Genomic DNA, 21,236 nt, shown 5'->3' with positions numbered 1-21,236 from the left:
TTACTGTTCAAAATAAAGCACTATAAAACCTGTATCAAATGTCTGCAATATCTCCAGTGTCAGTCTGATATCATTCACTCTTGACCTCCAGTAGATGATAAAGAACTGAACAGATTCACTTAGGCCACAGAGTCAAAACGTAAGACTAAATCAAGGTCTGGATTGTCCTTATGGATCACATGACAGTAGTTCACAGTAAGGATTATGCTACTAGCAGGTCAAAATATGCAGTGAATTCAATTAACTATCCTCAAAAAAAGGGGGGGGGATTTTATCTGAGAATTCCTCTTAGTGCTTCAGATCTGAAGAAAAACAGTAAAAGATTTCTTAATGGGAACATGCAATTTGTAATATGTATACCTCTCTTCTAACACCAGTATATTTGCTGTGCTGAAGGGAGCACAGCATGGTGATTAGTATGAATTTGGAGACAGGAGTTTTGATTTTATTCTTGGTCTTGCCAAACCATAAGTAGCCTTTAGTCACAATGATGAAGTGGTTTTACCAGTTGCTCCTCTGTGTGGGCCTTTAATGGGCTCTAACACATTTTAATATCAGAGGGTTATCTGGAGGCACTGGCCCATGTCTTTGAAGGTAGTGATAGAACTAACTACCACCAAAACAAGTGGGAGGTGGGTTCCCTACAGACCTCTGGGGATCTGAGCTGATATTCATCAGGTGTTCTGTTACATGGATAGAGGGCATGAGAAGAATTCAAAATACAACAATTATTTTTCAGTCCGTCCTGTCTGACAAGGATTGTCTGTGAAGATTTCTACCAGCTCAGTAATTTCAGTGACAGCTGTATAACATCACTTAACACAGTGGGACACAGGTGACCAGATAACTTTTTAAATACCCCTGTCTTTGTCTGATCAGTTTTGGAGACTGGAATCAGAGCTATCTGGAGCCGTCATTACTATGGTTTCTAGTGTGGTTCTCCTGTAGCAGGTGGGTCAGGCTATCATACAAGGGGTTGATGGCTGACTAGCAGCTGCATAGCGACTCCATATGTAGGCAGGGTGGACTAGTTTCTTGTATTCTGTACAGTCTGTTTGTGTTTGAGCTCTGACTCTTAGTCCAGTTGTTCCAGATACACAGCAGGCCATATCAGAGCTATTTCTAATATTGTGTTGGTCTGCTGGACTGCTGGAAATCTCTGACAGATGGCCCCATTCCTCTTTTTCCACCTGGATGAGACTTCCTGAAGGAGAAGTGCCCAGACATCGCTCTTTCCATTTTTTTCTGAGTCTGAAAGTATTCCAGTCCACAAGTGAGTTTTCATTCAATGAGGCTCATACTCTTTTTAAATGCTGAAGTTGCACAGCCACACAACTTCATGTGAGCAAGCAGAGTTCCCTGTCAATACCTTTAGAAGGAAAGATTGTTCCATGAAAGCAGAGTAACATTGCCTCAGGGTGGGGCTCATCTTTCTCACCTCCTGACTAATGCCAAAATATCCTAGCCAATGCAAGACAAGCAGATATTACAGATATGAAACTGTCTTAGTCTACAGAAGGCAAACAAACCTATTTATTGGTCATTTATAAGCACAACAGCTTGCCCATGGAAAGTTCTGGTTCATTTTTCACTTCTGCCTCTTCTCTCTGCCAGTATACTTTGTTAATATTTCTTATTTCCTATTAGGAAGCCCAGACTGGCCTAGACTATCTAACATTTAACCGTGCTTTGTTAAACTGCTAACTATAATGAATTAAAGATATTAATTTCTAATGCTATCTTATACTATCTAATACTCTAAGGCCTAGTAAATTAGTTCAGATAAGATATTAGACTTATGCTATAACTTGGTCTTAAGGAGAAAAGTGTGGAAGGAAACCAGATGAGCTAGGACATAAACTGGGGGTCAAATAGCCTGTGGTGGACCAGAACGTGCAGCTGCGGGTGAAGTTGTAATATAATCCATCTACGTGAAGTCCCTGGAACCAGCTGATCACACTCATGTGTTTTTAGTATATTCATATAGCCAGAAAGGGAGGCTATGCTGTAGTCCTCATTTTGTTCAGAAATTGGTCTCAGGTGTACCAGTTCCATTGTCTTTCTGGTCCTGTGGAAATTTAGAAGTTCTAATATGAAACCCATTAATCTTGCAGTGTGTGACAGAAAAGTATCAGTAAGGTTCCTCCTGGTATGAAAAATGCTGTTATAGTCTAATATTGCAGTCCCACCCATTCTGGCCTCTGGGCCTTGAGCAAGAACTATCATGGGAGGACATGGGAAAACGTGTGTGGGAGCCTGTGTGTAGGAACACTTCCATACTGAAAGATGGTGCCTACAATGGAGAAAGTGAGCATAGCTGAGGACTTGCTCAGGTGGCCAAGCTGCTCCACCTCGCCTTCCACCTGGCCTAATGGAAAAAAAGAAAGCCATGTCTGTTTTTTGTAGACAATTGCAAACTAGTTTTATGTGTCTAGTGAACTAATCACTTGCTCACTGCACAGTCAATGCTCATTTCCTGCTCCCAACATTTTGTAGAACAGAAGTGATATATCTTAGTGTGTTGTGACAGCAAAAATTGTGTATGGGGAAGAAGCAGGTTGGTTCTGAAGCTTGCAAAATACTGTGTACAGCCAATTGGCACCACTGGAAAAGTAATGCAGTTTTGAACTCTGCACACACCATCCTAAAGGCCTAGGAAAGACAGAATTTGCACATACATTGACATTTCCTGAAGGAAAGCATTTATAAAGATAGTAAGGGAGTTCTGAGGGAATGTATTTACACAGCAAGTAAAAAAAATTAATGGAGGAACAGTGTTAATAGAGAGTGACAAAACACGACGATTGTAAGAAGGAGGAAAGTCCTGAAGAGCTACTCAAAAATACTTAGGCTGTCACTGAAAAAAAGGCTAGTACTCATAAAGACACATGGAGGAGGGAGGGAGAAGGCAGTGTGAAGAAAGAAATAAAAGTGCTAGATGAAGAATGGAAGCCGAAGAGATGGGAACATAGAAAGAAAATGCAAACAAAATCAGGAAAAATCCAAGATAAAAAGACAAAGGGAATGAGGAAGAAGACTAAGGAACACAGTGTAAATATACAGGAAGGAAAAATAGAAAGAGAGCACTAGAGAAATGAATGGAAAATGGGAGCAAAAAAGTGAGGAAAGGAAAAGGGGTGACAAGAACGCTCATTTTATTATTTTTTTTTCATTGTTTATGAATCTTTTTTAATGGGCACTGGAGCCTTGGCAATTGGCCTGAGATGCTGGCAGAGAAGCAGGAAAACAACAAAGCTGGTGAGGGCTTGGCTGAAGGGACAGAGTGGGGCCGGCTTCAGCCCTGCATCCGGAAAGGAAGTGTGGGAAGGGCAAGATGGTAGTGGGAGACCTTTTTTCTTTTTTCTCCTTTCTCCCTTCCTCATGAACAATATCGTAAACATCCCATGAACCCGAAGCCAGTTTTATGCTTAACGGTAAGAAAGAAGAGTATAAGAAAAGAAAGACAGACAGTTTTCAAGGCTGTGAAGCCAAATACAGGCCAAGAGGTCTCTATCTTGACCACTGAGTTCAGCTACAATAATCCATTGTTGCACCTGAGTTCAATAGTGCTGATTAGGGGCGTGAAATAATGTGTTGGTGCATCTTCGTGCTTCCAAACTCTTTCCCTCTATCACACTGCATGCTGGTGGCATAACTTATGTGATCAGCTACTCTTGGTCTCCTTTTATTGTTAATTTCAAAGGTTTAAAAGAATACCCCCTGGCTGGGGATTCCTGTTACAGCTCAAGGAAATATTTTTTCCCTCTCTAATTAAAATCCTTCCATACACATAAAGCTCACTCCTTACCCAAGAGAGAGAAAAGGCTGTAGGCAACGTAAAAACTCACATGTTCCCATTCATTTCCTCTACCACTGCAAGCAAGCACAGCTTCAAACAAGGCTTCTCTGAATCCTGGGATCAACCCTGCACACCCCTGTGTCCAGGCCAAACCCCCAAGTGCAAAAGGGACTACACAGCAGTACAGCTATGGATCTTCAGAATTAAAGCCCAGTTTTCCAGATGAGAGTAACTTTGCATTACAAGCAGGAGATGTAGTCAATAGCCTGCCAAACTTGTGGGGCAGCTTTGAGAGAAATGCTATTAGCATATTGCTGGATATAGGTTTCCCCGGTCTTCTGCAGGAAACTACATGTTGATGGCATTTGCATTAAATTACAACATAATGCTATCATCAACAGTTTGTTAGAGGCTGAACCTTCCCACAAAAGAGTGGGAGATTTTTATAATACGGTATTCCTGAGAACGTGCTCCAGAGCTTAACTGTCGTGCTCTTCAGTTAGCCTCTTCAGACGAGAAGGTAAACAATTCTTTTTTCAAAAATAACTAGTGATTTTTTTTTTGACAGATCCAAAGGAGTCCGCAGACTGGTAAAGGAAACATTATGTTTACAGATGGGTGAGAGAAGGAGATATTTTATGGGTTGCAGGCAGCAAAAACCACTGTTAAAAATTAGATGACTTAAGAGCTAACATGAAGTGCGCTGGTCTGCAGTGGGACTTGGATGGGAATTTAGGAACACATGCCCAAGGCTATGAATCTAAAGATACCTGCCTAAATTTCACAGAGTTTTGAATCTGAAATTTCCCCAGGGCCTCTCTGCCCATTCAGAAAGCTCTATTTGTCACAGCACAGCTCAGTGGGCTTATACCAGAAAGTCAATGCTTTTCTGCCTATGCCTCCAGAAGGACTGAAGGGCAGGCTGTTTCAGAGCATTCCTACCCATTCTGGCAGCAGTGGGCTTCACATGAAGTGATGGCATGATGACACAGGCAAAGTCATCCAAAAAGTGGGAGATACAGGTTAATTTGCCTTTAACAGGTTTTCACAGTGCAGGAAAAAAAAATAAAAACTTGAAATGTTCACTAGAGCAGAGAGAGGGCTTGCGAGTCTTTGACTGGATACTTGGGCTTTTCCTGTGTATCCTGATCCCTGCTGCCAGGATTGTTTATGTTCATAAACAATGACTTTATGAAATAGGGAGGGTGGAGTATACTTCAGAATTTGTTTTGTTAATGGGGAAGCTAGTCTTCACTATCAGCATGTCAGCTCTTGGATTTGGCAGCAATGTTTAAAGCTTGCTAAGAAACCTATACAACTACACAGAGGTATAACAAATAACTTGCTGGTATACAGCCCATAACAGGCCAACGTACATCCCTGGTTATTTATGCAGGAATAACTATCCTAGAAAGAAATAGAAAAGATGCATCCTGAAGGTATTGATGCAAAATAGTAAAAGCTGTCAGAAAAGCCCTTTACATCGTAAAAGTGACCTCCTGAGAGGCTAAGTTTTTTGGAAAACAAACTTGAAAACATTTCTCTTGAAAAATTATTTTGTACCAAAATGTATCATTTTTTAATTTAAAACATTTTACTTTGGAAACATTTTGCATCACATGGGAATTATTAGAATTTCTGTATTGTGGGAAATTATGTTTTGCTTTTGTGCTATTTTCCCTTTTCATTCTAAATCAGCACAGACACATTTGAAAATGTCTTTTTGTATGAATGGCCATGAAAAATAAAAAAGTCACTTCATCCATAATGAAGCCATATGCCATTGCCAATTCCCTCTTCCTTTGTTTATGAGAAATAAAGGTGTGTTAAAGCACCTTAATGGGAGGCAGACTGAATAAATAAAACTTATTCAATGTGAATTATCATGAGGCATCAGAGAAGACAGGTTCCTTCTTGTTTTACTTTTTATTAAATATAAAATTACATTCAAAAACAAGGCTACAGCTCTCCTAGGATTTGTGCATTATTTACTCCATCTTCCTATTGACTGCATAATATAATCTATTACTCCTATTGTTTATGATAGCTTTGAGCACAGCTTTCTATTTTTTGAGAGTTTTTGCCTCAATTTCGTCTACCTCGAGCCTAAAACAAACTGCAAAGATACAACTGAACATGAATAGTTATAGAAAAGGAAAATTCTCTGTTTCACTGAGCCATGGAATAAATTTGTCCCCTTTAAAAGGTTTCTGCTATGTGGTTTCTTCTGAAGGAAGCTCTTTTCCTGGATATCTTCTTCCTCTTCTCACATATACCAGCACCGGCAACTTCCATTCACCAGACTTTGTTAAAGCTACTGAACCATGATGAATCTCACTTCAACAGCTAAAAATCTGTAGCCATCCTTGCTATCTCAGCACTATGGCTAATGGTCTATGCAAATATTTTGGCTAGTGCAAAATGGCCCCTATGACCCTTCATAAACACTTATTTTGATCTTATTTGCTGTTGTTTCCACTCCAAGATCTTTTAAAAGTAATATTTCAATTTGTTCTCTAGCATCTAGGTATTCTCCAAACTCCACTGCCCTCACAGTAACAGTAAGATTCTCCCTGGTGAATGCTTATACAGATTATGCACACAGCTTTATGATACAGCATTATTTATAAATTTCTGGCCCCCAAAGTTAGATTGAGAAAGTTTGCTAAATCCTTTCTCTCTCCAGTAAGAAAGTTCCTCCTCCAACCCACATGTCCCTTCCTTCCACTGTAGCTTTGGATTTCTAAGACAGCCCTCTAACTAGTTCAAACTCACAAGGCCGTAGAGTCGGCCACAAGGTTTGCACCTGGATGTCACTCAGAGGAAAGTCTGCTTCTTTTCTAAAGGAATGACACCTCCGTGCTCCAGACACTCCCTTTTAAAACTTTTTTCAGGTCCTAGGCACTCCCTCAATGCTTGGCAGTCAGTTCTATCCCTGCAGGGTGAGGTGGAGATACCTCCTTCTTGCTGAGGAAGTTTCTTAACTCTTTTTTTCTCCTTGACTCGTTCTGAGATCTGGACACACCTACAGTATGCCTCATGACCTACACTCACAGTAAATGAGCTTCATAGATCCATTTTATATCTTTCACAAGCTGTGAAAGTGGAGCAATACAAATGTCAGCACTAAAGTGGTGCTAAGTTTCGTTTTCAGAAGGTTTATGGAAAACTGTAAATCTTAATGAAGGTGGAAGCTGTGGGGTAATGGTCTGTGATTATCTGTGATTCTCCCTGCCGTGGGGTAAACAGTGGATACAAAGGGTGATTTGTGGTCTGATGCCTATGCTGGTGAGGGGTGAGACAACGCCCAGGGCAAGGTGGAGGTCTCACCACTTGACATTGCTCTACCCAAAACGACACCTGGGGTGAGGAGGGAGTCTTGCAGCCTGGTGTTGTTGATAGGGGCAAAAGAAAATAAAGGCCAGCAGCCATTGACACCCTCTACTGAGCTCGACAAGGACCAAATATCCCACAGTGACTCAGCCCCACCTTGCCAAGAGTAGAAGTTCAGTGCATAAATGATCCTCCATTTCGAGGACGAGAAAACCAACTTACGGACGGGTCGACAGGCCTGGACCTCTCTCCTCTCCAAAACAGGGACACCTTTTTGGTAAGGTTTGCGCCTCCAACAATGTCGGATGTTACCCCGGGAAAAATACCATTGTTGAAAGCGCTTAATTATCAGTTTGAGCTCAGAAAAAGTAGAATTTGTTGCAGTAAGTGCATTTATCACCGGCAATCCTGAACCTGTTGATCTGTCGCTTTAATAAATTGTCTATTTTGATCAACTTTGCAAACCTGATCCAGTGAAAGCCCTTTTGAGGAGGGCTCTGGCAGGCAAACGTTGATTACCCCTTTTCCTCCCTTCACGTGACAGTAACAGAAGCAAAGAAAAATGATTATTTAGTGCAATGTCTTCTTCTTGTGGTAAGGTGATTGCGTTAATAAAAGGAAAATGAAAATAGCATTTCATACAGAGACAAGAACAACAGATCTATTATTATAGAACAGCTGTTTTCAGACTTAATGATATAACTCATCTTCAATTTGTTTTTTCAAATTACCTTTTGAGTATATCTATCTCCTTTGTTTTGTTCATTTATGTTAGGTCTTCATATGAAGTATTTCTGGACTTCAGAGTAAAACAAATGCCTCAGTATGAAACAAATACGAACTTTTGATTTCAACATCACAGGTTCTTTCCACAGACAGATCATCAGCTAGAAAGATGATCAAGCAGCGATTATTGCTGTGCCCTTCAAGCCAGTCAAATGACAAGAAACATCTGCATTTACCACATGTGGCACTTTCATATATTCAGCAACTTGACTTTTCAGCTCTTCCAAGACAGTGGGGTAATCTGACTTAGCCCAAGTCTATTTTCTTGTATGCTGAGTTCATTTCCATTAATTATCAAGCACTTGCTGCAGGCTAAGATGGTTTGCACAGCTGATTGCTGTATCTCAGCTGAGCCACAGTAACTGGTAACTTCTTCTGGTGCCTGTGCCCCAGTTGCAAATGCAAAGTTCATGTTTGCTCATGGCTGAGCGAGAGGCAGCATGTGCTCTGCATCTTTGAGGAAAACAAAAATCTGTGAAGGGCAGACTCACTGTGAGGGGAGGGCTCCATGACTAGGGTAGACATCCAGGGCCTCAGCAGGAGAGTGGGGGCAGCAGAAAGCATTGGCTGGGAGAGGATGGGAGTCCACGATGCCAGGCAGCCTCCTTCCCAAGAAAGCCTCCAGCTCCTCAGTGGTTCTAGATGCCTCTCAAAAGGATTGCTGGACACCAACCAGCCATACAAGGGCTCTGCTGATGTAAAGTCCTGGAGTTAGGCTTTGATCTACTGTATCCCCCCAGCCTCTCCACTCCCGTAGCCTTCTGATGACACAGACTCCTCACATAACGCTGCCCCGTGGGCTGTAGCTACAGGGCTGCATGGGGCTGAGAAAGGGTGCCTGTTGTGTCATAGCTTTCTGTGGGCAGTGTGAATAGGGACCTGGTCATGCACTCACTCATCTTTTCAGTTGAGATTACTCCTAAATAAATTATCATTCCAGCACACAGGCCAGAGCTCTTTGTTTCAATGTCTACAAGCAGGCAAAACTGTGTGCTTTGCTTTTTTGGCATTTTTCTGGTGTGCTGTCCAAGATACCATTTTTTTGACACAGAAAGTGATTTTTTTTTTCTGGTATAACATTTCCAAAAAGCTCATGCGCTCCCAGTGGCATCTATATAACAGCTTTGTAATCCCTCCCCTAAAGGACAGGTAAGGACTTTCTAAAAACTTTTCTTGAGATGGCTTCCTACTTGCAAGGACTGAACTGGAACTTGGTTTCAAACTGGTCTTTAACAGAGTGGATTTAACATAAATGACCCATGGAAAAGGTATCAGACTGTGATATGTCTAGCATGGCAAAAAAACAGTCACACAGATCTTGCTGTCATATCACCAAACAGGAACCTACAGCCTTTTTTTCAGGGCTGTTGAGATACTGCTTTGCTTGGAAACACAGTTGTTATCCTCCCTCAATCTGTAGCTCCTGGAAGACACAAGAGGAGAGAAGAAGAATATTGCAAACTGTTCATGTTTCCACTTGTAGTACAGTCTCCACAGCTGTTAATGAACCTTTTTCATATACAAAAACATTTAATTGATAGTGATTTTATTTTTTATAAATCTATCATTTGAATCCCTCAGACCAGAGCTCTGGTTACCAGACATGGTTATATGCCCGTGTAGTTTGTTACCCTGTGACTAATCATACTTTGTTATAAGAGGAGAGACTTGGTATAATTGTAAATGTCAAACTACTATGTCCTAATACAATCTGGAGAAGGAAAATGTTAATCCATATTTGTCTGATTTCAATACTGCGACCTCTCTCATACAGAAGAACTAAGACACACTATGGGGTAAGACAGAAAAATAGACCTTTCTGAGGAATTCAACATATGGTGTGAGTGTGGATCCCTTTTCCACACCCTGCTGTGTCCTTGCTCCCTCCATGGAACATGGAATGACAGATGCGTGCACAAGGTTGGCTGCCTTAAACTCTCAGAATTTATCAAATTTATGTAATTTAGCAACCAATTGTGGGACAATCTCAGTGTGACCTTGCTAGGCAATGAGCTGCATGACATTTCTTGTTTTTTCTTTTCTGTTCCCAGTTAACTGCTGTCTTTACAATGGCCTCCATTTCTAGACCGATTACTGAGTTTTGCCTTGACCTTTATAAAGAGTGCAACAAAAATGCAGAGGGCACGAATATTGTCTTCTCTCCAATGAGCATCTCTATCGCCCTGGCCCTGGTCGAGTTGGGTGCAAAACACAACAGTGCTGCTCAGATAGAAAAAGTAAGTATTAATGAAACGTGGAGATGCCTCCACATAGCTTGCTGTTTCCTTAAAGCAAGTGTTGAGCATCATAGCACAACATGTGTGCAACATGTGTAGGAAACAGGCCTGAATACAAAAACAAGTGCTGCCTTTACAGCTTGTCTTGCTGCATTATCCTTTCCATCTGCTTGCGTGAGTTGCCTCATGCCCCCATTCAGACTCAAGAATGTAGAGCAAGAGCTGAGTGACGGTAGGTGATACGCAGGGCACTCTGGCATTCCCCCAGCCTACTGCCAGAATATCAGACTTTGTTTCAAAACGAAAGTCAGTTTTTTCTTCTTATGGTTGCAATGGGAATCCTGAAAGTGTGGGTAGGCAGTGGGGAGAGATGCAGAAAGCTGAAAGGATTGCATCTGGATGGCAGGAAGTGTTAGCTCGTTTATCATCTTATGACATTCAAATGTCAAAATGTCTCACAGGCAGAGCTCCTGGAGACCCAGGGGGAAGGGTGGTGTGCATAAAGCCAGCTCTCTGAACACCAGGCCTGTGTTGCACATTAGTGCAAGTTCTTCTTTCTATGACTTTTTTTTATATTCCCATGAACAGTGAATGACCAAGGATCTTAAGGTATAGGTTCTTGTCAGTAGCTGGGAAACCTTCACTGTCATTGCAGATTGAGAGTGTTCACACATGAAGATTCACTCATAGTGGCTCTGGCTAAGTGCTGGTAACTCTTCATTCGTGATATCCTAACATTGCCACATGCACAGTCTGACTGCTAGGTTACCCTCAGCCATGACTTCCTTATGAGGTTCTCAGTGACCTTTGTGTAGTTTAGGAAAGTGATGGGAATCCAGTCTTGCCAATGAAAAGATTAACACTTTGTATGCTTCAAAATTATTGTTATGGAGAAGCTGCTGGAAATTATTCAGCACAGTGTTTGCTTGTTAGAAACAAGGACTGATTTCCATTAAAAGCACTGTAGTTTTGATCTGTCTCCTGAGCTGAGACAAAGACTAGGAATTATTGCCAAAGGCCAATTTTCATGTTTTCAAAACAAAATATTTATTTCTCTTTGCCTGAGGCAACTTTTCATTTTGAAATTTAAGTTAACTGTAGCAATAAAAATACAAATCAAATATAAGCATTTTGAGTTAGTGAAGACTAGTGTTTTGGGGGATTAAACCTAAGTTCTTCTTGTTTCCGTAATGTATAAATATAAATTTGAACATGAATATATGAATATTTTCAAATTTGACTTTTCAGCCTGACTGAAATTGAAAAAATGTCTTTTAAAGATCTTGGTCATTTTTCCAGGACAGTATATCAAATCTTTTAAATAAGGAAAAGTCTTTTATCCCACTTAAAATTGCCATAATCTGACATCTTCAACTGCAGGTGCTTCACTTGAGGAAAGCTACAGGAAGAACGAGCCTTTTATCCAGTCCTGAGACCACAGTCCCAGAAACCGAGCTGGAACAAAGCCAGGAAAGACAGCCTTACTTCTCACCAGTATGTCCTTGTAATGGGTAGTACAGGAGCCTTTTCTCCCCAGCAAGGCAAGGGTAACATTGGTGTCTTGATATAGAGCTAGGAATTGCTAGTCCTAGAGATCTTATATGCCACTGCTAGTGATGGTAGCTTTCAAAGAAAAAACAGTGTCAACTCCTTATTTTTATGTAGTGGTACAGAAGCCAGGTTTTCTACTTGTTACTTCAGTCTTAAACCATTGTTGAGTCTACTGACAAAATATATCTGCAGACTTCTATCAGTATAGGTGAGATCTGTCTCCTGTTCATTTTACTAAGTACATGTTGCTAAGTTTAGCATTATGATGATTCTTGTTGTATGCTCCCAAGGTGTTGTATGCTCCCAAGGGTTATACAGCACTGGAGACATGGAGCTGCTGGAAGGAGTCATGCTCACACACACAGTCCATCATAATCCATTAGGAAATGCCTGGTATAAAGCATGAGAAGCTTTGGTATTAACTTTGGGGGAGATTTGGCCCTTGTCTGAAGGAGGATCAGGCTACAAAGCTTAGACTAGCTGGATTTAAAAATCAGTAAATGTAATTTAACTAAGATGCAAACTAACAACCAAAGCTATATTGAAGGATCTTTATAATTTTTCTGCTTGTAATATTCATAGTGTAGCACGGATGGAGAAACTCACCATGAAGAGTTCCATGCACTGCTTCTACAACTACAAAACCTTGACAAAAGATATATTTTGAGTCTGGCCAACAATCTGTTTGTGCAACAGGAATTTGAACTCCGGCAGGTAAGTTAGTTGTATCTGGAAACTGCTGTGGCCGTGACCTCAAGCTCCCCTGTGATTGCAAGCCTCACTGTTGCCCCCTCATGCATGTTTTGGAGCACTTGATATCCTTCTTGTAGCCCTCTCTCCTGGGGCTGGTGGGAACAAGACAAGGGTATCAGCTTTCAATTCATTCATTTAAAAATAAACCATTGTGGAGAGCTATGGTTATAGAGCAAAGACAGAGCAAGAGACTTTTCCCTTTTGGCATATGCCTACACTCAGCAAGAGGTGTGACTGCATCCAAATCTGGCCTACTCAAGCTGCCTATGAACTACTTACGGGCTTGCAAGTGGCATGGCTGGGGCAGTGGGAACCCTAGAGGGGGTTTAGCATGCGAGTTATTACATAGCTTCCTGCATAGGACTTCTGGGCTGAACTTCTTATTCCTGCCTTATCAAATGTAAAAGCTGTCTCTAAACTCTAATAGCACGGATATCTTGCCAGTCATACCTTCACTTTGCTGTCAGTAATTTCTGTTGAATGATTTGGATACTTAACAACACTTGCATCTTCTCTATTTTTTTATTTTTATCTGGACCTCAGGTATGCAATTCTCCATGGAAAGACTCTTTCTTGTAGCTTTCTTTTTATTTACCTTTTCTGGCTTATGCAATAGAGTAATTAGCTCTTCTTCAAAGACTCTGAATAAACTGATAGTTGATGTTTCCGATGCCAGATTCTACCTTAAGCAGCCAATAAGACCCTCATCATTTCCAAAATAGTTCTGAATGACTAATTTATTTGAAAGGGAATAATTGTTTTGCAGAATAGACTAATTTCATAATTTTTATTTTACTTTACAGCAATATTTAATGTGCGCTAAGGAACTGTATGGAGCAATACTGCAAACAGTTGACTTTCAAGATGCTCTTGAAGCAGCCAGAGAAAAAATTAACTCTTGGGTTGAAAGTGAGACACAAGGTAAAACAAAACAAAAGAAAACCATAGCCAGACTATCATTGCCTTCTCCCACTGCTTCAACAAAACAAATTCCAGGGTATGAAAAGCAAAGATTTGTTCTCTTTTCTGAGCATTCAATCTTGTATCCTTTAAAGACAGTTTATTTTCCCATCCATAATTGAAATATTAGAGTAAGTTATCAGCTAAACTATTTCTGAATTAAAGATATATTTGTTGTCAAGTACTTTGATATTCCTACCTTTATGTCTGGCATGATACCCACAATAATACCTGTAAGGCCTGAACAGAGTCTCACATGCCCTCATTTGCTTCTGCAAATACCCACTGCTTCCACAAATACCTGGAATGGGACACCAGAGGATGGAAGCTGTGAGCACCACTGTGAGACTGGGAAAAGCCTGTGAGGGAGGGAAGATGACCGAGAGCCTGGTTATATGTAGAGCAATACCCACAAAGATGAGGGACGCGGCAGCTAGTAAGATGCACTATCACAAGTAACAGACAACCAGCTCCTCCCCTTAACAAGCTGGTAGGGGCCATAGGCTCTTGCTGATTAGAGTAAACATGATATAAGCCACTTTCCTCTGGTTTTGCCAAAGCTGAAGCATCAGGTGGATGATTATTTTCTAAATCTTCTGTCTGAACATAAAACGGAACTTACTGGGGGACAGGTAAAGAGATTTTCAGCCTTCTGTAATTTATAAGTTGTCCATTGCCTGAACAAATCTATGCTCATACTGACAGAGCAGCCTGTGACTGGTGTGGAAAAGAGCTGCTAAACCCGGCTGGCTCCTGGTAAGAGGGCCCAGGCTTCAGGAGCCACCTCGCACAGTGCTAGGAGCAATCGTTGCTCTGAGCAGCTGCACAAGGCCTGTGGACCAGCTAACTCCTATTTCAGACTCCGTGATGAAAGTCAAAACCTCCACAGTCTATTAACCGCTGCGCACAGTGTAAGCTGAAAGATGCCCTCACATAAACATAAGGATGTGATTAATGGTTCTGGCTCCTTCCCCAGTGGTGAATGTCATATGTATCATCACTGATGGCCAGTTCAGCAATGCCACCTTCCCCTCTAAAACAGGCTAGTAGCAGTGTAGAGGAATTTACCATTTGGTTGCCTATATTGTCCCTGTCCTTTGAATAAACAAAGAATTGGATTTCTAAGTTTCCCCCAACTAAGTTCAAGGACAGGTAATTGCGATTCAGTCCTGAATCTTAAGAATAGCTGACATATACTTGTGCTTTCTGAAATTTTCCTTTAGGTAAAATCAAGGAACTCTTTGCTCCTGGTGTGATCGATTCACGTGCAGTGCTGGTGCTGGTGAATGTAATCTACTTCAAAGCATCTTGGGAACACAAGTTTGAGGAAAAAAATACAGTAGAGAGAGATTTTAGACTGAATCCGGTACGTCTGCATTCTATAAATCTTAACATTATTTATTCTACATACTGTGAGCATTGCAGCAAGCATAACACAGAGGCACAACGTCCAGGGATTTCACCCATCCTGTGAACAAGGTGTGGGTGCACTGGGAAGCTAACCTATCTCTCCTACTGGATAAAGATTGAAGGTTTTCACAGAAACTCATAATATTTACTGAAAAAATGCACAAGACTTAAAATTTGCAACAATTCAGAGTTTTGCTTTGATGACTGAAAACACATTGGTGTTGGAGTATAGCCTCAGGGTATTTTGGTTTATTTATAGCATTTGAAAGATTGAAAGTTTTTTTAAAATATATTTAATTTTAGCCCTGTTTTTCTGCCATAAGGATATCACCTTCATTGTTTCACTAAGGTGTTATCAATGTGGTTGCAAAGTTAAATCTTTGACAAGCACATTCATCCAAGTATTCTGTGTGTCACTTAAGTCTACCAGATGTTACCAAAAGACAGTCAAGAACATTTGCTTTCATTTAATTTAGTTTTGTCTTCTTTTTATATGTTGTGCCAATATTCTATTAGTTCTCATCCACAGCAAAAGAAAAAAACAATACAAATTTAGATCTGATCTTAAGTTGCAGAGCCTTGTATGGGAAAAAGTTTCTTTTAAGTGTTCTTCATTTATCAAAGGAAGAAAAAGGCCACAAAAATATATATTTCTAGCTATTGTGTTGCATTGCATTATTAAGAGACTGGTAAGAAACGGTCACATTTGTTAATTATATTTGTGGCTTTGAATACATCTTTGTGTGGAAATTGAAAATGGTCTGTAGTTGAGAACATTCAATGCATTGCTGCAGTAGGAGAAACTACGAGATAGAAGCTGCATATATTTTTCTTCAGGTGCTAATCAGTACTAGGAGGAATTTCTCTGAAAAAATGTCATCTACAAAAATTCTTCTTTCACTGCTTTAGAAGTTAGTTAACTCTAAAATGAAACTTGAGCCTTTAAACAGCCTTTAAACAATCTCATCACAAAAAAGACAAGATAACAAGACCAAGAAGAGCATGTCTAAAAAAACCTGACTATGATTATACTCTTTATCTGTGTATTGCTTCCTGTCATAACAGTCTGTTTGATAAATGATAGCAAGAAGAAAAACTGAAAGGGAATTCCTCACACACTTTCCTGAAACTACAGTAAGATGATGTGTTGAAATGCCATCTATTGAGTAACTATTGTTATAGGCTGGGATCTTGTAAGAAGGGACATTCACCAATGGCAACAATACTTTATCTTCTGTGAAGAAAGAGGAAGATTAAAGAGAAACATATAACAGCTGACTTTTAAAACATGCTGAAGTATTACCAAACATAGGAGGCTGAGGAGCTCATGACCTAATCTGAAGATAGGCCATGGACTCAGTAAAGGGTGTGAGAAAACAGGAAAGCAGCTTTTGAAATTTTTTTTCAGAAGCCAGCAGCTCTGTCTCCAAATGAGCTATTGCCGAACATCTGTGACAGCTCTCCGTAAAACTGATGAAACTGAAAAAGAAATAGCCCTGCTTCTTCTTTTACAAAAAGTTTGCATTCTCCTGAATAGCATGAACATTTTGCTTCATCCTTAATATAGGCTGGCCTATGGAACATCCCAGCATCATCTCCTTTTCAGTGGTAGTGTTCATATCCAGTAGCTTCAGTGACAGAGATCCCTTGAAAACAAAAGGCAGCATGAGCTAGACCAAATGGCTTATTTAATTTTCTTGTTATTATGTTTAGTTTGAACACTTCATACTGGTTTTGTATTACAGTAAATCCTGGTGATCTCTTACACCATTTTAAATTGGTTTTCTGCTTATTACTGCTTATACTTTGCAAGTCAATGGTGAATTTTTTGGCTAGAGTAGAGGAGGTGGAGAGGAGAGGCTAAGAGGCCATAATATTCATCCATTGCTTGATTTGGGGTGTTGCATACTTCAGTTTGTGTGCCTGGGAGAACAGCTGTGTGGCTGCATAGCAGCTCTACCATTTATACTGCCATTCCCTTCAAATGAGGAAAGAATCAAGTTTGTTCGATTTCAGGAGTCTCCCTTGCATAGTATTAGAACTGGCTCACACCTGTAATCCCTTGTTCAGATGTTAGAAAACACTGTAGTCTCACAGAAAGCAAAGGAGATTTTCAAGTCTGAACATCTATATTATTACTGAAAAGTATGACTTAATGTTCTTTAAGTAGCTATATGCTTTTCAACACTTTTGTAGGCTACCACTGCCAAGTGGGCTGTTTGACTTTGGTGAAATCCAAATCCTCTTCTTCAGTACAGCATTATAAAAGTGGAGTCATAGCCTAGAAAGCCATAGAGTTATGTGGGGTTCTGTAAGAGGGAAGAAGTACAGAGTTTGGTCCTACACTGAGACTCAGCAGCCTGATTCTTGCAGTGCCATCTCTTCTTTTATACCAGTCCAAACTAGCCTGCTGGCACCTGCACAGGGGCTTTCAAACCTAGCAAGTAACAGCCTGTTTGGAAGTGCAACACTATTAAGCCACTTCACTAGATATTTAGTTACAGGGAAATTGGATTTTATCAGAGTATTATCCTCTTCATTTATGCATTGTAAAGCCGATGTTTTGTATGTCACTGTAGATAACAAAATAAACAAAAACCAACAAAATAAAAAAGTTTAGCCTAACAATAATTACTACTGCAAACCCTGACTACTGATATTATATATGAAGTTTAAATATAAGATCTGTATTGCTTAGCTGAATATATCATTTTCTTTTAAATAGAATGAGAGCAAACCTGTACAAATGATGTATCAGAAAGGCAAGTTTAAATTAGGCCACATTGAGGAGATTGGCACCCAGATCCTTGAACTCCCTTACGTTCAGAAGTCACTGAGTATGATTATCCTGCTGCCAGATGACATGGCTAATGGATCTACCAATGGGTTGGAACAGGTAAGGCAGTATATCATGGCCTATGGTTGAACTGGTATAAAAGTTGATTAGACAATCAGTCAATTAAAGATGGATAAAGATCATAACTTTTCAAAGTTCTCCACCTAATCTAAGCTCTTTTTTCATCTTCTAGATTGAAAGGGCAATGACCTATGAAAAGTTAGTGCTGTGGACCTCTTCTGAATGCATGTCTGAGGGAACAGTGGAGGTGTATCTCCCACGATTCAAGCTTGAAGGCAGCTTTGACCTCAACTTGTTCTTACAAGCGATGGGGATGACTGATGTCTTCCTTGAATCAAAAGCTGATCTCTCCACAATGTCATTTTCAAAAACTCTGTTTCTGTCAAAGGTTGTCCACAAGACCTATGTGGAAGTCAATGAGGAAGGCACCATAGCAGCAGGTGCTACAGGAGCTGTCATTGTAAGGAGATCTCTTCCCCTCACTGAGGTGTTCATGGTCGACCACCCTTTCTTATTCTTTATTAGGCACAATCCCACCAATACTGTTCTTTTCTTTGGCAAATTCTCCTCACCTTAAAATCAGGGCTATTTTCTAGCATTGTAAGAAACACTTGGATGAAAATCCGTAATAGTCCCCAATGCATTCTTAATCCTTTGACAGCCAGCTTGTATTTCAAAGTAATTCACTGCAGACAGTTTAGCTTAGGACCATGAGTTGGACACTCCTTGAATGGCAAATTTTGATCTGGATTGACACTATGAGTAAATTTTGCCTGAATCTTGCTGAATTTGAAGAACATCCTGTTTCTTCAAGTCCCACATATGCTCCTGTATCTCTTCTCCAGCCCAGCCATGAAGTGTAGAACAGCACCTGACTGGCCTTGCAAAGGTGGAGCTGGTACCCTGCTGTCTGAGGAGGATTGTAACAGTTTTCAATAACTGCCAGTAAAAGCAGAGTAACCCAGCCCCGTATTTTTGATTCCTAGCCATCTGGGTCCTGGTCAACAGAAAGGTGCTTTAAAGACACTTTTTGCTTATCCACATTCTGTAGCTGTAGCAAATCCTTTGCACAGGGGAGATCTGCCTTTGATAATTCCCTTTTCTACAGCAACGGTTGCAGTCAAGCAGGAGATACTCATTTACTGCAAATATACATATGAACTGAAAACTGTACCACTTTCTCTCCAGTGATGTGTACTGGATCTTCCTTTGTGTTATTCTGTGCTACATAAAAGCTTTATGCTAGAAGAAACTTGGGCTTTATTTATTTATTTAGATTTAAACCTAGGTAAGTGTCATCTTACAAACTGGAAATATGATGGAATGTGACTTGTACTCCTTTTGTGAGTCCTGTTTTTTTTTTTTTTTAAGGTGAGTCTTTATTAGTAGCATTGTTCTATATGATAATAGAATAGAAGTAGAAATATTCTCTAAGGGAAAGGCCATATTGTACAAGATGCCTTAGATACACAATACAATAACTGCTGCAGAGAATAACTCCTTGAAGGTAAACAAGATGGAAGAAAGAATTGTCATTATTTTTATCTCTTGGAGGGCCCAAGAAGAGAGAAAGTAATATGCAGGAACACATGTAGGAAGCTTATGGTAATGAAGAAGATTAACCTGAATTCTAATCGCACAAGTTAGAAGTTGATCCTGGGATCTAAATTCATGCATCAGAGACAGGAGATCAAAAGTCTAGAAAGGAGGCTGCAGGAAGAGAGAAAAACGAGTGAACATGGACAATTTTTTTATTCAAACAATCAAGGTCTCAGCAGCACCATGTTCTTCCACTCTGCAATAAGATTTCTCCCTGTGCTCCTAAGTGTCACCCAGTTCACCACTATCAGTATAAAGTTCGAGGAGAAGAGGATATTCTCTCACTGATGATGTCACCAGAGACAGTGATTCTTATGAGAGAATATTTCCCCAAGGCAATATTTCTAAGCTGTTCACTGAAATGATCATGTTGAGAATTTTCTTTTACTTAGAATTTTCCCTGAAACAAACTGGTAGCATGATTTTGAAAGACGACTAGTACCGGTGACTGTGGAAGACTCATTCTTCTGTAGCTCAGGATGATCAGTGTTGCAGATCTCAGACCATTGATCACTTCACCTACAGGACAGGATTCTGCCCTCACAGACACCCCTGGAAAGGAAGTTGATTACAACACTAATTACATATGCAGGAGGGCAGGATTTGGGTCCTCTTTTTACAGGAGTTTTTCTGCATTTTTTTTTTTTAACCCAACCTCTGCCAACCTCACCATGTTCTCAAATGATTCCAAAGACAATTTTGTATGCACCATGACTGGGGAAACAGTACAGAAAAACACACGTTCCTAAAGAGACTTATTTATTTACATAGTAAATAAGACCACCTTTTATATGGAAATAAATTAACTGATTTCATTCTCAAGAAGTAGTAACCTGATTACTGACGTAGAAGACTATAGCCCTGAACTTCTTCCTTGTATGCAGCTGTCTGCAAGAATTTTAATGAGGTGAGATGCATTAATAAAGACAGGCCTTTCTGCAGGCTCTGGAGAATGAAGAGGGGTTTTATAAAGGGCAGTGTAGATCATGGTAGCCACAGTTAAAACGTAACCTGGGAAGACTTTTAGTTTGTGGGACAACTAAAGAAACATAAAACTTGCTGCTGACTGACAAGGAAACACAACTGTTAATTTGCTGGTTTAACATAAGTAACATCTTCCTCAGTGGCATTCTGTGTGAGGTTTAACTAATTAACATTTGCAAAGTGCTTTAGGACCCATAAAAAGGAAAATGTGTGTTAGCTATTAATCATATAATTGAGTGTAATGCAATCTAATGTCCTGCATTCATGATTACCATAGTTTGTGCCTCATAAAGTACCTGGAAGCCTTTGTGCAAGAAAGTCTAGGAAATAAGGGTGAGTGACGACTGAGCAAGAACAGACAGGAGTAGGACAGTAAAGGAGTCAGATAAACTATGCTTACTGACTAAAGGTGCAGTAAGACTTAAGCAGTCTGTGTCCATGTTTCCATTCTGGAGGCTGACAGCACAGATTCCCTATTAAACTATGCTTTTATTACCTAAAGCTGCAGTCATGCAGTATTTACATTCCCTGGTGAAATTCTTAGCACTGCACTCAAATGTCAACAATGTTTCTGAAAAGTCAGGGGAGGGGATTTCTGTGATGAAGTGGCAAATACCACAGGGAGAAAAATTTCCCTTCATATCAGTCATTTTTCAGAAATGAGCACAGTTCCAATCCCCCCGCATATTGTTTTTCAGCACTTTTGATTTTCAGGGGTTAAAAGTTTCTGAAGACTTCATAAATTAGGAAAGGGAATGGATCTGCACTTACTATGCAGCAAACTAGTTCCAAAAGTGAAAGAGATGAGGAACTTTTGTCACAAAAGGCTGTGTCTAGCACAGACTAGGCTGGACTATTTCTGTGCCATCAGAGCACAGGGGTCTTAAAGCTGTGTAGTGAGCCCTACGCAGCGCAAGGGCCATAGCTGGGCCATAGCTGGTACATGCAATAGCAGTGGTTTAACTTC

General features: G+C 40.2%; 1 protein-coding gene across 1 annotated transcript; it reads left to right on the top strand.

Moving 5' to 3' along the window:
• Nucleotides 1–5,193: 5,193 nt before the first annotated feature.
• LOC106482663 (serpin B12-like) lies at nucleotides 5,194–18,263 on the top strand. Its single transcript, XM_067290777.1, has 8 exons — nucleotides 5,194–5,216; nucleotides 9,975–10,155; nucleotides 11,536–11,649; nucleotides 12,289–12,420; nucleotides 13,263–13,380; nucleotides 14,643–14,785; nucleotides 17,555–17,725; nucleotides 17,859–18,263. Exons 2-8 carry the CDS (start codon nucleotides 9,988–9,990, stop codon nucleotides 18,261–18,263), a joined length of 1,251 nt encoding a protein of 416 aa, XP_067146878.1. The 5' UTR covers nucleotides 5,194–5,216; nucleotides 9,975–9,987.
• The last annotated feature ends 2,973 nt before the right edge of the window (nucleotides 18,264–21,236 follow it).

This window comes from Apteryx mantelli, chromosome 2 (assembly GCF_036417845.1).
Source record: "Apteryx mantelli isolate bAptMan1 chromosome 2, bAptMan1.hap1, whole genome shotgun sequence".
NCBI lineage: Eukaryota > Metazoa > Chordata > Aves > Apterygiformes > Apterygidae > Apteryx > Apteryx mantelli.
Note: the sequence above shows the minus strand (reverse complement) of the source record. Positions and strands in the feature narration are given on the sequence as shown.